This window comes from Ascaphus truei, chromosome 8, assembly GCF_040206685.1.
Source record: "Ascaphus truei isolate aAscTru1 chromosome 8, aAscTru1.hap1, whole genome shotgun sequence".
Classification (NCBI taxonomy): Eukaryota; Metazoa; Chordata; class Amphibia; order Anura; family Ascaphidae; genus Ascaphus; species Ascaphus truei.
Window position 1 is genome coordinate 76,921,183 of NC_134490.1, and position 15,282 is coordinate 76,936,464.

The following is a 15,282-nucleotide window of genomic DNA, read 5'->3' on the forward strand; positions in this document are numbered from 1 at the left end:
GTATAGAGTGCACAACTGCTGACGGTGCTAGGGACAAAGTACAAATGGAAATGCAAGAAGAAAGAAAGTATCCAAACAAAAGCACTCGGTGTATTAGAGTATCAACATTTATTAATGCATTTCGATACTTTAGTACACCTACCTGAGTGCTTTTGTTGGGATACTTTCTCTTTATATATATATATATATATATATATATATATATATATATATATAACTGTATGCTCATCTGCATGTCTTAGGCAGGTCTGCAACCCCGCCTTTCCCATTATCACCCAGCATACAGCACTTCCACTGCAGCAAGGGATTCTGGGAAATGACATGCAAATGAGCACACAGTGTCACTTTTTGCCTCAATAACCATTTTTAACATGGTTCCCTATAGGCTTAAGCTTGCTGCATGGTCACAGCTTTGAGCACAGCCAGGGTTAAGGTGCATACCCAGAAAACCACCCACAGACAGCTTTTTGTTTTGAAAATTCTTTTATTATGCAGCGAATCTTTACAACAAGATTATAACAGTACATAAATCATTTTCCAAACGGAAAAAAAACCGTGACGTTAACAACGGCGCAGTGCATATCCCACACAACTCACATACATTTTTATTAATGGTTTCCCCAAAAGTAAAAAAACTGTGACGAACACGGCGGTGCAGTGCATTTATACGTATGCACTGCACCACAGACATGACATATCATACACACATTATCTCTAACTTTATTGCACAGAAAAACTTGGGGCGGGGGAGTAAGGGGGGGGTGGGGAGGGGGGTGTTTAGTCCTCCTCAGGGCCGTCAAAGATGGAATAGTCCTTGAGCAGGCTGTGGAGCAGCCTGCGACAGTCCTGGACCGACATCCTCTTCTTCCCCTTGATCAAACGTTCCCTGGCGAATAGTAAAACGTCCTTGAAACAGCACATTAGACGCCAACCGGCTACGATTGCGTCCTCTGTGTGTGTTCCTGTGAAAAGTCCGTGGAACACCGAGTAGTACGTGACGCACTTCCTCGGTTTACAGTCCTTTAAGTCAGTGTCCAGCGCACGCAGCAAGGCCTGCGCAAAGGGGCAGTTCCAGAAGAGGTGTATGATGCTTTCCTCCACTGGGTTGCACCTGGGGCAGTGCCTCACGAGGCTGAGTTTACTCTGGTACTTGTTCGCATTCACAGGGAGTCCCCCGTGTATGGCATGCCAAGCAATGTCTTTGTGTTTGTTCATTAGTCTTTTCGATGCCACATTCCTCCACACCGTTCCAAAGGTGTTGGGGTGGAGACCTGGGACCGATTCCATGATGTCTTTAGCCCTGATCATTTTGTAGATGACCTTGGGCTTCCACAGGTCTGGTTTTACTCCCTCCAGATTGTTCTGCCTCACAAACTTCTTCACGTCCTTGTAGAACCAGGGCGTGCGCCAGCTGTAAGGGATGGAGCTGTCCCACTTGTCCCACCCCAGTGCTCTCCAGAGCGGCAGGAGTAGGAGGCTGGACATGGAGTAGCCAGAGGAGTCTTTGACGCAGTCTCTTAGGGTGATCAGCACGCAGTTGCTTACAAAGAAGGCGCGCAGCATAGTGGGGATGTCGGGGATTCCTCTACCCCCCTTGTGCGGCTCTGTACATCACCTCGCGCTTTCCCCTCTCAAACTTGGCCCCCCAGACAAAGCGGAACACTGCCATGGAGATCTCCTGGCAGGTTCTGGTCGAAGGCGGGTATGCCTGGGCCACGTACTGCAGGACAGGGAGGATCTCGTTCAGCAGTACCAGCTTTTTCCCCTCAATGTTGAGGGGTCTGAGGCGCCACAATCCGATCTTCTGCTTCACCCTGTTCAGCCTCTCGTTCCAGCTCTTCAGGGCAGCGGCCTCGCTCCCCACACCAAACCAGACTCCAAGGATTTGAATGAGGCCTGCTCTGATGGGGAAGGGGAGGGGGTCGGCAGTCAGGTTCCAAAGCCAAAATAGCTTGGTCTCTGACTTCCCGCAGTTGACTTTTGCTCCTGAAGCTTTCCCGAAATCCTCGCACGTCTGGACCAGCGTCCGACCGGCTATCTGCACAGAAGATGGTGACGTCACTTCGCGTCTCTGGGGTCCTGGCACGACGATCCCTCTGATCTCTGCGTCTCGTCTGATGCACTGGGCGAAGAGCTCTATACAACAGACAAAAAGGAGAGGTGAAAGAGGGCAGCCCTGCCTAACCCCTGAGAGGACAGGGAAGGGGTTAGTCTTCCATCCGTTCACGATCGCCACACTGCAAATGTCAAGGTACATCAGGTTAACATAAGAACAGAACATCTCCCCCATCCCATACTCACGCAGCACCCTGCCCATGAAATCATGGGAGACACGGTCAAAGGCCTTCTCCTGATCAAGGGTGACCAGGGCCGCGTGTACACGGCGGTCTTTGATGTAGTGGACTGCGTCTCTGATTAGGACGAGGCTATCTGCGATCCTGCGTCCGGGGATGCCGCACGTCTGGTCTGGGTGGATGATCTGGCTGATGACCTTCTTCAGGATCCAGGGCAGGAAGGGAGCAGCATCATCAGGAACACCCAGAAAAAAAATATACATAACTCATCATAGTGTGGTATGAAAAATAAATATATGTCAATATGTGAAACTTGGCTCTTTAGATAACCTACTTACAAAATGTAAGATATATAATGGCAGGTTTGTAATTGTGATGGATCTTTGGACACCTCAGGTTTTGGGCTGCAGCAAACAGCAGCATACATCAGATAGGGGTGGTGTCAGGCAAGATGATGTTTTCACTCTGGCAGCAGCTTCCAATCAGTCATATGCAATCATACAAAGATAAGGGAAACGATAGTGCTTTACCAAATAACACAAAGTTTTATCGTGAAGACGAGCAGGAAATGTACTCACAATATATTAAATGAGCACATTCACATCATGGTGTCGTTAGGAACCAGGGTATTGGATCGGCAGATGGAGAGATCCCTCACTTCACTCCGCTTCCTTGTCCTCCACGAGGAAGCTGCGGCATGCAGTGAAACGCGTTGAGCTAAAGAAATTTGCAGACAGTTAGCAGAGCCCAGCTGTATCTACCGTTTGGGAACTGTCTTTCTGCTGTATTCACGGAGGCATAGTTTTGGACCGGCGTTCCCCCTACTCTCCGCTCTACTCACGCCCACCAGAAGTCGTCACTGCCAGGCCAGGAAGTGACGACAGACGCCATCCATCTGGCACCGGACGAGGGGGCACCCTCGTGGAGGACAAGGAAGCGGAGTGAAGTGAGGGATCTCTCCATCTGCCGATTCAATACCCTGGTTCCTAAAGAAACCATGATGTGAATGTGCTCATTTAATATATTGTGAGTACATTTCCTGCTCGTCTTCACGATAAAACTTTGTGTTATTTGGTAAAGCACTATCGTTTCCCTTATCTTTGTATGATTGCATATGACTGATTGGAAGCTGCTGCCAGAGTGAAAACATCATCTTGCCTAACACCACCCCTATCTGATGTATGCTGCTGTTTGCTGCAGCCCAAAACCTGAGGTGTCCAAAGATCCATCACAATTACAAACCTGCCATTATATATCTTACATTTTGTAAGTAGGTTATCTAAAGAGCCAAGTTTCACATATTGACATATATTTATTTTTCATACCACACTATGATGAGTTTTGTATATTTTTTTTCTGGGTGTTCCTGATGATGCTGCTCCCTTCCTGCCCTGGATCCTAAACTGTTGTAAGGGAATCAGTGCATATTCCCTGGAAGGTTGAGAGAATTCGTCAGTTTCACAAACTTTTAATTTTATTTTTTTGAGCACCTTTATAGTTGTTAAGCGCCTTTCCAAGTCACTGGGTTTCACATGATGACCTTCTTCAGTCTGTTCGCTAGGACTTTTGCTAGGATCTTGTAGTCCGCGTTCAGGAGCGAGATGGGATGCCAGTTCTTGAGGTCGCACCTCTCCCCCTTCCGTTTGTACAAGAGCGTCAGCATTCCTTCCCTCAGTGTTGGGGGCATCCTACCTTCTGCTTCCAGTTCCCTGTAAAGCTCGAGCAGGTCCGGGCCGATCAGGTCCCACAGCTTCGTGTATAACTCAGCTGGGATACCATCTCCGCCCGGCGTCCTACCCGTCTTAAAGGATTTGGTTGCAGCGTGGAGCTCCTCCAGCGTCAGGGGGGCGTTCATGGCTGCTTTTCCTGCCGGGTCGATGGTGTTTGTAATCCCTGACAGGAATTTGTCAGCCTGGTCTCGGTCTGATGCTTTTGGGGAGTAGAGGTCTTCATAGAAATCTTTCACGACTCCCATGACTTCCTCCTTCCCCTGCTGCACGTTGCCATCTTTGTCTCGCAGCTCCCTCAGGGGCATGTGGGCAGAGTGGAGTTTCTTGAAGAAGAAGGTATTGCATTTCTCCCCCCTCTCAAGGTTCTCCACCTTGGAACGGAAGATGATTCGTCTGGATTCCTCCTCAAAGTGCTTTTGCAGGCTCTCCTTGGTTTCCTCCAGGTCGTCATCCACGTTCCATCCGCAGCGTTTGAGGTCATGCAGGAACTGCAGCTTGCGCTGCAGGCCCTCGAACTCCCCCTTCCTCTCACACGCCAGGCGTCTGCCCTTTGCCTGCAGGAAGCAGCGGATCCTTATCTTCGTGAATTCCCACCACTCTGCAGTGCTGGGGAAACAGGCCTTTTCTTCTTTCCATGCTGTGTATGCTGTTCTCAGCTCCTCCATGATCTCCTCCCTTTCCAGCAGTGCGCAGTTCAGCTTCCAGGATCCTGGCCCTGGGGGGAAACCTCCTCCCAGGCGCCCCTGGAGATGAATGGCTCTGTGGTCAGAGAAATGTACTGCGACCATGGAGTGCTGTCTGTGCTGTACCTGCTTGGTGGTGAACAGGAAGTCAATCCGAGAACGCACGGAACCATTTGGGTGGCACCAAGAGTAGTTTGCGGCATTTGCTCCCATAGATCCCACTGCGTCCTTCAGTGATGCCTCCCCAATCATCGCCATGAGTAGCCTGGACGTCACATCTATCTTTGATGATTTGCTAGGGGGCACGCGCCCCCCCACCTCAATCGTGCAGTTGAAATCCCCACCCATCACCACTGCCCTGGAGGTTGCGAGCCAAGGGCGAAGGTGCTCGAAAAGTTCCAAGCACTCATTTCTCCGGGGTGCGGCGTACACATTGATGAGCCTAATCGGCTCCCCTGCCCACGAACCGTCTACGACCAGTAGTCTGCCGCAGACGAGTTCATGGACAGAATCAACAGTGAAACATCCCCCCCGGATCAAAATGGCTACACCCGCGTTCCTGCACCTGTTCCCCCCAGACCAGTAGGAGGGGCCGTGAGACCACTGCCCGCTCAGGTGCCTGTAGGATCGAGAAAAAAGGTAAGGCACATTCCTGTAGCATATACACATCACTTTTCTGTAAAGAAAGGAATGTTAGTACTCTGGCACGTCTCATCCGCTCTCCTATGCTCCTTACGTTAATGGAGAAAATGTTAAAAGACGCCATTAGTTTGGGGATAAAGGGTTGGACAGACATGCAGTGATACTAGTTACCATCCTCGCTGGCGTGGGTGGTCTTGTTGATCTCCTCGCACAGCTGGACTAGCAGATCCATGGTTTGCCCAAGGTTGTCATGGAGGAGGAGGGTCTCTGCTGCCTCTCGCCCCTCTCTTATGAGCTCTTCCACGGTCACCAGTGTCTCGCTAGGTGGCTGTTCTAAAATGGCCGCCTGCTCCTCTGCAATGGCTGCCTCCTGCATCTCTGCTTCCTCCTCCTCCAGGTCGCTTTCAAGGTCACTGTCAGCATCGCTGGAAGTGGGTGAGTCGCCGATTTGCATTTGGGCTCTCTTCTGCTCCAGCCCCTGGTGCGGGCTATCCGTCTCAGGGGCTCTCCTCTTTATTCCCTGCTTCTCCGTTCCGGTCTGGGCTATGGGGGCGGTATCTGTAGCAAGGGAGGAAGAGGGAGGGGGTGCAACAGCCTCGGGGCTGGGGAGAGGTGTTACAGAGGGAGGGGCTGCAGCCTCATGGAGCGTGGGGGGGGGCTGCAGTCGAGGGTTGGGAGGAGGGGGCAAGGGGTGGTGGGTGGGCGGGGAGGGTTGGGGTAGGGGGAGGGTGGGGGTTGCAGCAGCAGTGGGTGTGGGAGGGAGTGTTGCTGCAGGGGTGAGGGTGGGAAAGGGTGGGGTGGGGGCTGCTACTGAAGGGGCAGCGGGCTCAGGAGCCGCAGCGGGCGCTGCTTGGGTGGCCTCCTTTTCCCTTTGCTCCTTCTGATACTTACCCCCTTGTGCCTTTACGGGTTGGTTTGCAGGGGGCTTCTTGGCTGCCTTCTGGGTTGCTGTCAGGGGCGCGCCCGGTGTTGCGCCTTTAGCCGCGGCCTCTGCGTAGCTCCTGACCCTCAGCTGGCAGCCCCGGAACATGTGGGTTGTCTCTCTGCACAGGTCGCAGGTTTTCTGGCGGGGACAATCCTTTGTTTCGTGTCCGGTGTTCTTGCAGTTTCTGCAGGCTTTCAGGGTGCACTGTTTCCACTGATGCCCCAGGTTCCCGCAATTACCGCAGGTCTGGGGCTGGTCAGGGTAAAAGATCCTCCCTGAGCTGCCCGCAAGTGAAAAACTGGGAGGGAGGTGGTGCAGCCGATCTGCCGCTTCTGGATTTGGCCACAAGCGAACTACCATGCTCCACTTTCCCACCCAGTACCCCAACTTGTCCTTGATCCTGCTCGGCTCCTTCACCACGGTGCAAGAGCGCCGCAGAAAGGTAGCAATTTCCTTTCCAGGGATATGGGGGTTCCTCACCGTCACAGTGATCCTCTTCTCGTCCCTCTGGATAGGGCAGTTCACGTCGAACTCTGAGAAGGGGACCTCCTGTTTCAGGGTTTGGAAAGCCTCCCAGTACCTCCTGCAGGCTCCCGCCGTGGCAAAGTTGATGAAAAACAGGCCACCCCTGAGGTCCTGGATGCTCAGGATCTCGTCCGGAGTAAAGCCTGCTTTGCTCACCAGCTCCTTGGCAAAGGTCTCAGCGTCCAATAGAGGGCGCTGTCCGTCGACCTCCCTCAGCTGCATCACCACCGTCTGCCTCATCCAGGGTTCCAGGCGGGGGATCCTCCTGTTGCTGCTGCTCCCAGCTCCAGGGTTGGAGCTGGGGCCGCCGCTGCTGGTGCTGGCAGTGGGGGTGAGGCCGCTGGGGGTGGCAACGTCGCCTGAGCCGCTGGAGCTGGTTGCCGCTGGGCCTCCTCCGTCCGTCTCCTGGCTGCTGGGGACCGTCTCCGGGGGTGCCGTGTGCTTCTCCTTCTTCGTCTTCTTCTTCTTCTCGTTGTGCAGGGTGGTCCCGGCGGGCTCCATGGCAACCTCCATCCTCTTGATCTTAGCCAAAAACCCACCCACAGACAGCTGTTTCGACCTTGATGGGTCTCATCAGTGTGGGGTTGATTTTACTGGGAATGCAAGAGAGGCTATGGGATAGGCTAAACCAGCGGTGCGCAAACTGTGGGGCGCGACCCCCAGGGGGGGCGCGAGACTGCCGGTGGGGGGGGCGCGGGGTTTACAGAGGCCCCGCGTGCTTCCCGAAGGCACTTAAATTAAGTGCCCGGGGAGCTGCAGGGCCCCTGTAAATCATACTTACCCGTGACTCCGGCAGCTTCCTTCTTGCGTCGCCATGGCAACGCGGCGTCAAAATGACGCCGCGAGGTCATGTGACATCACGTTGCTATGGCAACGTGACGTCATGACGCCGGAGGGCGGGTCAATGGTGGTTAGGGGGGGCGCGGAACAGAGGGGACCACCGGCAGGGGGGCGCAGGGACAAAAGTTTGCGCCCCCCTGGGCTAAACCATAATACTGAGTTAAGTTATGGTGAGTAAAAAAAGTGACAAAAACCCTCCACAGGAAAGCAAATATGCAAATATAACTGTATGCTCATCTGCATGTCTTAGGCAGGTCTGCAACCCCGCCTTTCCCCATTATCACCCAGCATACAGCACTTCCACTGCAGCAAGGGATTCTGGGAAATGACATGCAAATGAGCACACAGTGTCACTTTTTGCCTCAATAACCATTTTTAACATGGTTCCCTATAGGCTTAAGCTTGCTGCATGGTCACAGCTTTGAGCACAGCCAGGGTTAAAGTGCATACCCAGAAAACCACCCACAGACAGCTGGGTTTTTTTTTGTTTTTTTTTCTCCTCCCGAGAGAGTTGCACCCTCTCGCTCATCGGATCCCAGTCCACTTCAGTGGATAGGGAGCTTGCCTTTGGACTGTCCAACCGAAGTCAGACCCGCCCTCAGTGCACAGTTTCCCTGAAGGTTTCAGCCCGAAAGCCTAGGTCTCCTGGGACATTGATGCAGTACTATCCTATCTGGGGTTTCAGTAGGAAAGGTCTGTGGCAAGCATTTGGCCCTCTAGCTCGTTGAGAGGTGGTGTCCAGACCCCGGACCACAGAACCCCTGAGCCTTCGGGCTAAGGGGGGATGGCATTCGAATAACCAGCCCTTCGGGGCTGGGGTGCACCCGCACAACCCTCGAAAGAGGGGAGATGATGCGAACTCCCTTGCGGGCCTCGGGCCAGAGGGAGGAAGAGACGGATGTCCTGAATCCTAACGGAGGAAGGCTCCGTTAGGATTCAGGACATCCGTCTCTTCCTCCCTCTGGCCCGAGGCCCGCAAGGGAGTTCGCATCATCTCCCCTCTTTCGAGGGTTGTGCGGGTGCACCCCAGCCCCAAAGGGCTGGTTATTCGAATGCCATCCCCCCTTAGCCCGAAGGCTCAGGGGTTCTGTGGTCCGGGGTCTGGACACCACCTCTCAACGAGCTAGAGGGCCAAATGCTTGCCACAGACCTTTCCTACTGAAACCCCAGATAGGATAGTACTGCATTTGGTCATAGCTGTGCAGGTCGAGAGGTGCACTCAAATCGCCTTGATCTAAGCCAAAGGGCCAAGGCACCCACAGACAGCTGTTTCGACCTTGATGGGTCTCATCAGTGTGGGGTTGATTTTACTGGGAATGCAAGCGAGGCTATGGGATAGGCTAAACCATAATACTGAGTTAAGTTATGGTGAGTAAACAAAGTGACAAAAACCCTCCACAGGAAAGCAAATATGCAAATATAACTGTATGCTCATCTGCATGTCTTAGGCAGGTCTGAAACCCCGCCTTTCCCCATTATCACCCAGCATACAGCACTTCCACTGCAGCAAGGGATTCTGGGAAATGACATGCAAATGAGCACACAGTGTCACTTTTTGCCTCAATAACCATTTTTAACATGGCTCCCTATAGGCTTAACCTTGCTGCATGGTCACAGCTTTGAGCACAGCCAGGGTTAAGGTGCATATCCAGAAAACCACCCACAGACAGCTGTTTCGACCTTGATGGGTCTCATCAGTGTGGGGTTGATTTTACTGGGAATGCAAGAGAGGCTATGGGATAGGCTAAACAGAATCCCTTGCTGCAGTGGAAGCACTGTGTGCTGGGTGATGATGGTGAAAGGCAGGGTTGCAGACCTGTCTAAGACATGCAAATGAGCACACAGTAATATTTCCATTTCCATTTATATATATGTATGTGTGTGTAATACAATATATAAATGTAATAGCTTTTAAAGCTATATTTTTTATTTGCAAATGTAAGATCTAGCTAATGCCTTCTCAAATATAGGCCTACCTCCAAAATAGCAGAAGCAAACATAACTAATATATATAATGTAATATATTTTAAGTTATGGTGGGTGAAAAAGGCGACAGAAAACCTCCACCGTTAGCATATAGCCAATAAAGAATATCACTTGTGAGCACATTCACATGTCTTAGACAGGTCTGCAACCCTGCCTTTCAACCATTATCACCTCGCATACAGTGCTCCCACTGTAGCAAGGGATTCTGGGAAATGACATGCAAATGAGCACACAATGTGTCACCTTTTGCCTGGAATATCCATTCACATGGAGCCTATTTAAGCTGATGTATTGCCGTTCACACAGCTTTTAAACACAGCATGGGACTAGCAAAGCAAGTTTAAAACACTCAAATATATATATATATAATCTCCAATAAAAAATATTACTTGTGAACACATTCACGTGTCTTAGACAGGTCTGCAACCCTGCCTTTCACCATTATCAACTAGCATATAGTGCTTCCACTGCTCAGGGGATTCTGGGAAATGACATGCAAATGAGCATACAATTTGTCACCTTTTGCCTCTGCACAGCTTTTACGCACAGCATGGGATTAGATGCAGTCAGTCAAACTACTTACAGACAACTGTTTTGACATATATATATGAACCAGCGCACAGGATATATAATATAGTAATTAGTGATAACGGAGTGTTTGGCACAAGGTATAGAATATCAACTGCCAAGGACAATTAAAATAGGAAAATATGTGTGACACAATAACTACTAATAGTAAACAAGGTGTGCATATAACAGGGGAAAGGCTGCTCTTCAGGGGATTACTGTTCCCAATACAGATGTGAAAACAGAAAAATTAAGGGCGCACACTCCTAGTGCGTGTAGAATAGGAACAGATTTATTTAAAATATGGACAACAAGTTGCACTAACAATATAAAACACAATAAACACGCAAAGATAAAAAGCCAACCGAGTGAAGCTGGAAACTCCATAGAGTAAATTAAATAAGCCTTAAGGGCTACTAGGTCTCTGAGGAGCAAGTGAATGTCAATTAACAAAACCGCAGGGGAGTGTGTTTTAACCAACAGAGTCCCGTATGGTCCAATGCGGTGAAGAGGATGTAGGGGTTAGCTCCAGTGGAACGGATGTGCTATGGATCCAGGAGATGTGATAATAAATGCCCCTCTACTGCTGTCGGAAAATCCCAATATAACTGATTCTGGATCTACGCATGCCACACGCCTTTCAGCTGGGACCACAGTAGGTTAATGGGGGCAGGTTGAGGGAGACCTGATGTAATGGGTCTGTACACGCAAATGTTGATGTCCACCGGAGTACCTTGTTGAGTGATAGCCGCAGATGTCCAGTATTTTAGTGGGGTCCCATGCGTCTCAAGGTCTGAGTCTGCTGACTGCAGCAGGGCTGGAAATCATTCCTGCACTTCCTCCAAGGGAATAGTTCCGTAAAGGGAAACCTTACACATTTCACTATCAACCGCCGGGAATCCTCAAAGCAGCTGATCACTGGTGTTGACTAGATTGAAGAGTAGGTGAATGTATAAGGCTGACAGAAAGAAATATGACCATTAAGTGACTATATAAGCTGTATGGGCTACCATCATATTATACCCCTGACAAAGTCACATTGATGACGAAACGCGTTGGGACGTAGCGTACGAGGTGACGCCATCACGTTGTGGAAGTCTGAACTCCCCCTGCATGCTAGCAGCTGATCACAGATGCCGGGCTGCTTTACACAGAGTCTGCTGCAGGAGCGAAAGAGACATCCATACAGCCATGATCTAACCCGGAAAGCACATTTATCTAAGGCTGAAACTAACTGATAACACCAGTCAGTTTCCTGAAGTGCCTAGCTGTTGCGGTTTTAGATCAGGACTACCACCGGGTGACGTACCTTCTGAGAGATTGCCTCTTTTATATTTTCAATCCCTACCTTCATGTTGGACTCTCATACTTACCTTGATGCCAGGATTTTTCATCATTGTTAGCTATTATGGAGTGGTACAAGCTTGTGAGTGTGCCATTTTAAATTCTTTATTTTTGATAATAAATGTCAACACAGATTTATGCTATGTGGCATGCGCTTCTTTTTTTCTATATATATTTTTATATTTATATATTGGTATTGATAGATCTACATAAACAGCTTTTGTTGATAACTTAAAATGGCATGGCCAGAGGCAGAACTAGGGGTGGGGGTGAGCGGGGCAACTGCCCTGGCACATGGGGTTAGGGGAGGGGGCAGGTGGCAGAGAGTGGCAGCACGATGGTGATTGCTGGATGGCTACGTTGGCGGCGAGCAGAGGAAAAGGGCTACAGAGGACAGGCTGCGGTCCGACCCGGAAGTCAGTCACAACCTTCTGGTGTCTGCGGCCAGGATGACACCCCCTGCTCCACAGGTCCACAGGTATGGACTTTGAGGGGATGTTGAAAGAGACTGTTGGGGGGAGTGGGTGTTGAGAGACAGATGGGGAGTGAGGGGGACTGAGAGAATGGTGGGGAGAGGAGAGCGAATGGGGGAGGAGAGGGGTAGGAGGGGGGTGGGAGAGCATGGTGGGGAGGTGGACTCATAGGACTACAGATGGAGGATTGAAGTCCCCGCCCCTCACTCAACAACCCTTATTCCACCAGGAACAAATAGCTAGTTCCTCCTCTGGGCATGGCAATACGTGGATGTGATATATTTGCAGACCCCCTGTGTGTGGATAGAACATGTTTATAGTACTTTGGTACATTGTAGTGATTATAAAAGTGAGGTCTTTTTATTAAGCAAAGCAAATGACAATCTTTTAGTTAAACTGACGCCAAGTGCGGCATTTGGTATGCGAATTTCTTAGATTCCCTTTGGAAGCTGTTTGTTTTGTCAGCATGTGATTTTGGAGATAACTGGCGCCGTTAGCCTCATTGGATGTATCAACGGCATCACTTTGCTTGGCTTCTTTTAGCAGCAAAAACTCTGCCACTTCAAAAGTGGCACAAAACGTGACTGCACTATGGTGCATCAAATGTAACTCATTTCATTGCCAAATTTCTGACATTTCCCAGGAATATTTCCTTTGTGTGTGTGAAATATATATTGGGATATAGATGCATAGGGCTATTTTTCCCTGTGTTGACACAGTTGTTCTTTGGCCTAATGTAGTTTTGCCGAGATGTACGGCCCAACAGCATTTATTTTGCAATGCATTGCAAACCCTTCTGACAGCAATGGCTTACATAGTAAGACCTCTCTTGTTCCACTGTAAGAACTAATAAATGTTACTCACTTTACCCTGTTTTCACATCTTCCCCAACGCGGTTTGTTTATACAGGTAATGTCCCAGCATCCTGTTTTGCACATTAAACAGTGCTAGGCTATCTACAATCCCCAAATGAATGACAAGAATACACCGTTTCATCGGACACCTGTAAAATCGTCAAAGTTTGCACACGCGTGGGGATAAATAAAAAAAAATGTATGCAAATTAAAACTACATTTTTCATTGGTACAAATAACATCTACATATCCTATATTTCTAAAACAAATGATGTATGAAATGCTAGTGATATTCAATGGTTGTGCTAAGAACCTTCTGTATATTCGTTAAATAATTAAAATAAATATATACTACAGAAATACAATTAAGTCTAACAACCAACCCAGTGTATTACTTTATTAGGAAAAACACAAACCATTTAATAATGGTCTTAACAAAATACTTTTTTTAACAAAACATAACATTAATATACGCGCCAATAAAATGCCACCGTTTGTGTTATGTTAATCATTTAAACGTGTCACCTTTAAGATTGTGGTTATAAGGGGGGGTTTTATGTAACAATTGTGCAAAAAAATAAACAATTAAACTGCAACGCTGCATAGATGTGGTTCCTTCCAATGCCTGTTCATTTCAAAGAGAAGTTTTTACTGTACTCAGTCTGCCGATACTAAACAAACTGCATATCATTTCCTTCTGCTCTCTAACATCGGACTTATTGGGGAATCCTTCTGCAGTTCAATGCAGGGAAACTCACTGGTGCTAAATAATTCACTGCTCCTCTTAACCCCTTCACTGCCAGAGAGGCCAGCAATGCATCGCACAGCAAAGGGTTCTGTAAAAGATTTAGAAGCGGCCATCATTGTGAATTTCCTATAACCTGCTCTATATCGTGGCCTCCCCACTGCAACTTGTTGGAGTAGTTGCTTTTTTTTTGACTGATCCACTGATTGAGCCACCTGTGCTGAAGCTGGGATATTCTTAAAACCTGACCTGTTGATGGGCCTTGAGGACTGGAGTTGCCCACCCCTGGTATACTACAAGTAACACAATGTGCCCATGAACATGTCTAATGACGACGCACTAGAGAAGCTAAATATATCCATACAGATAAAATATTGTTGGGGTACGGATGAATATATACAGCGATACAAAATTCTGTGTTGGGGATTTCTGTGGTATGAAACCCGGTTTGGTACACGGCTTCCGTTACTGACTGTATGCTTGAGTACGGCAGCTGAATAGGATATCCTGCGACCTGAAACAACAGATGATTGTAGCAATGAGTAGTCAGATTTGCAAATGCAGCATTGCAATTGGTATAATGTATTTTTGCCACTTCTCTGAATATTTTAGGGGTGACATCATAACGCTGCTACCTCAGGATATCCCATAGGATGTGTAGTCTCAGTGTCGCGTCCTACTACAATGTTTGATTCTGGTTCAGGGGAATGTCAGTTTAGGTGACGGCAACAGATCTATGAAAATATCTATTCAAGAAAACATCAGTTCGAAACATGTACAGCATTCTGCTATTTTTGTCCTTAAACATCATAACATAAATATTGGATCACAGTGGCCTCGTTATTCCAATTCCGTCTATGAAATAAAACATAGGAGACATCTTAAAAGTGAGTAAAAGCTTAGGGATGCATAATACAATAGCTGAAAATGATAGGACTGGAACAGTGCAGAGGGACTAAACATGCTAGTTAAAATGTTACATGTTATATGTGCTGGCAGATATAATAGATATCTTCAAAGAAATGCTTGACATCTTTTTAGACAGGAAAGGTATATACAGGGATATACCAAATAAGTAAACATGGGAAGGATGGTGGTCCAGGGAGTAATCTGATTGCCAATATTTGGAGTCGGGAAGGAAATTATTTTTCCCCTTATGAGACATTATTGGATGAGATTTCACTGGGGTTTTTGGTTTGCCGTGGATCAATATACTGTAAATATGGATGTAGGATAATGTATCTGTCGTCTAAATTTAGCATAGGTTGAACTTGATGGATGTGTATTTCAACCTCATCTACTATGTAATTCTATCACTAATATGAATATTTGAGCACTTCCACACTGGTAGTAATATGACTACTAGCCATCATCATAAACTAAGGTTGTTATACATACATTTTCCAGTTTGTATTTATATTCTTTGTTGGAATTACAAATTGAGACACTTTCCCTTTGTCTGGATACTGCTTAACATTGTCCCAGCACGTAAATGCATTTTACCGATTTCCATGAGTGGTTGGTGTGTGGGATGAAGCATGGGAACCTGATCACTCCCACCCAGTCACAGCTGGAGCTGGGCAGGGTCAGATGTTTCCTGGAGTTGCAACTATTCATTTTACATGTATTGAGTTCAAGCTGTGAGAGCCTTTCAGAAAAGGTTCTGAACGTGTT

At 48.4% G+C, this 15,282-nt stretch overlaps 1 protein-coding gene across 20 annotated transcripts in view; it reads right to left on the reverse strand.

The window, feature by feature from the left end:
• Positions 1 to 13,251: 13,251 nt before the first annotated feature.
• Positions 13,252 to 15,282, reverse strand: part of CC2D2B (coiled-coil and C2 domain containing 2B) — a 194,415-nt gene continuing 192,384 nt past the window's right edge. For all 20 annotated transcript variants that reach the window (XM_075612732.1, XM_075612733.1, XM_075612736.1 and 17 more), the window contains one exon: positions 13,252 to 14,122. In XM_075612732.1, the coding sequence (XP_075468847.1) occupies positions 13,934 to 14,122 (189 nt within the window). In that variant the 3' untranslated portion in view covers positions 13,252 to 13,933. The remainder of the gene's footprint in view (positions 14,123 to 15,282) is intronic.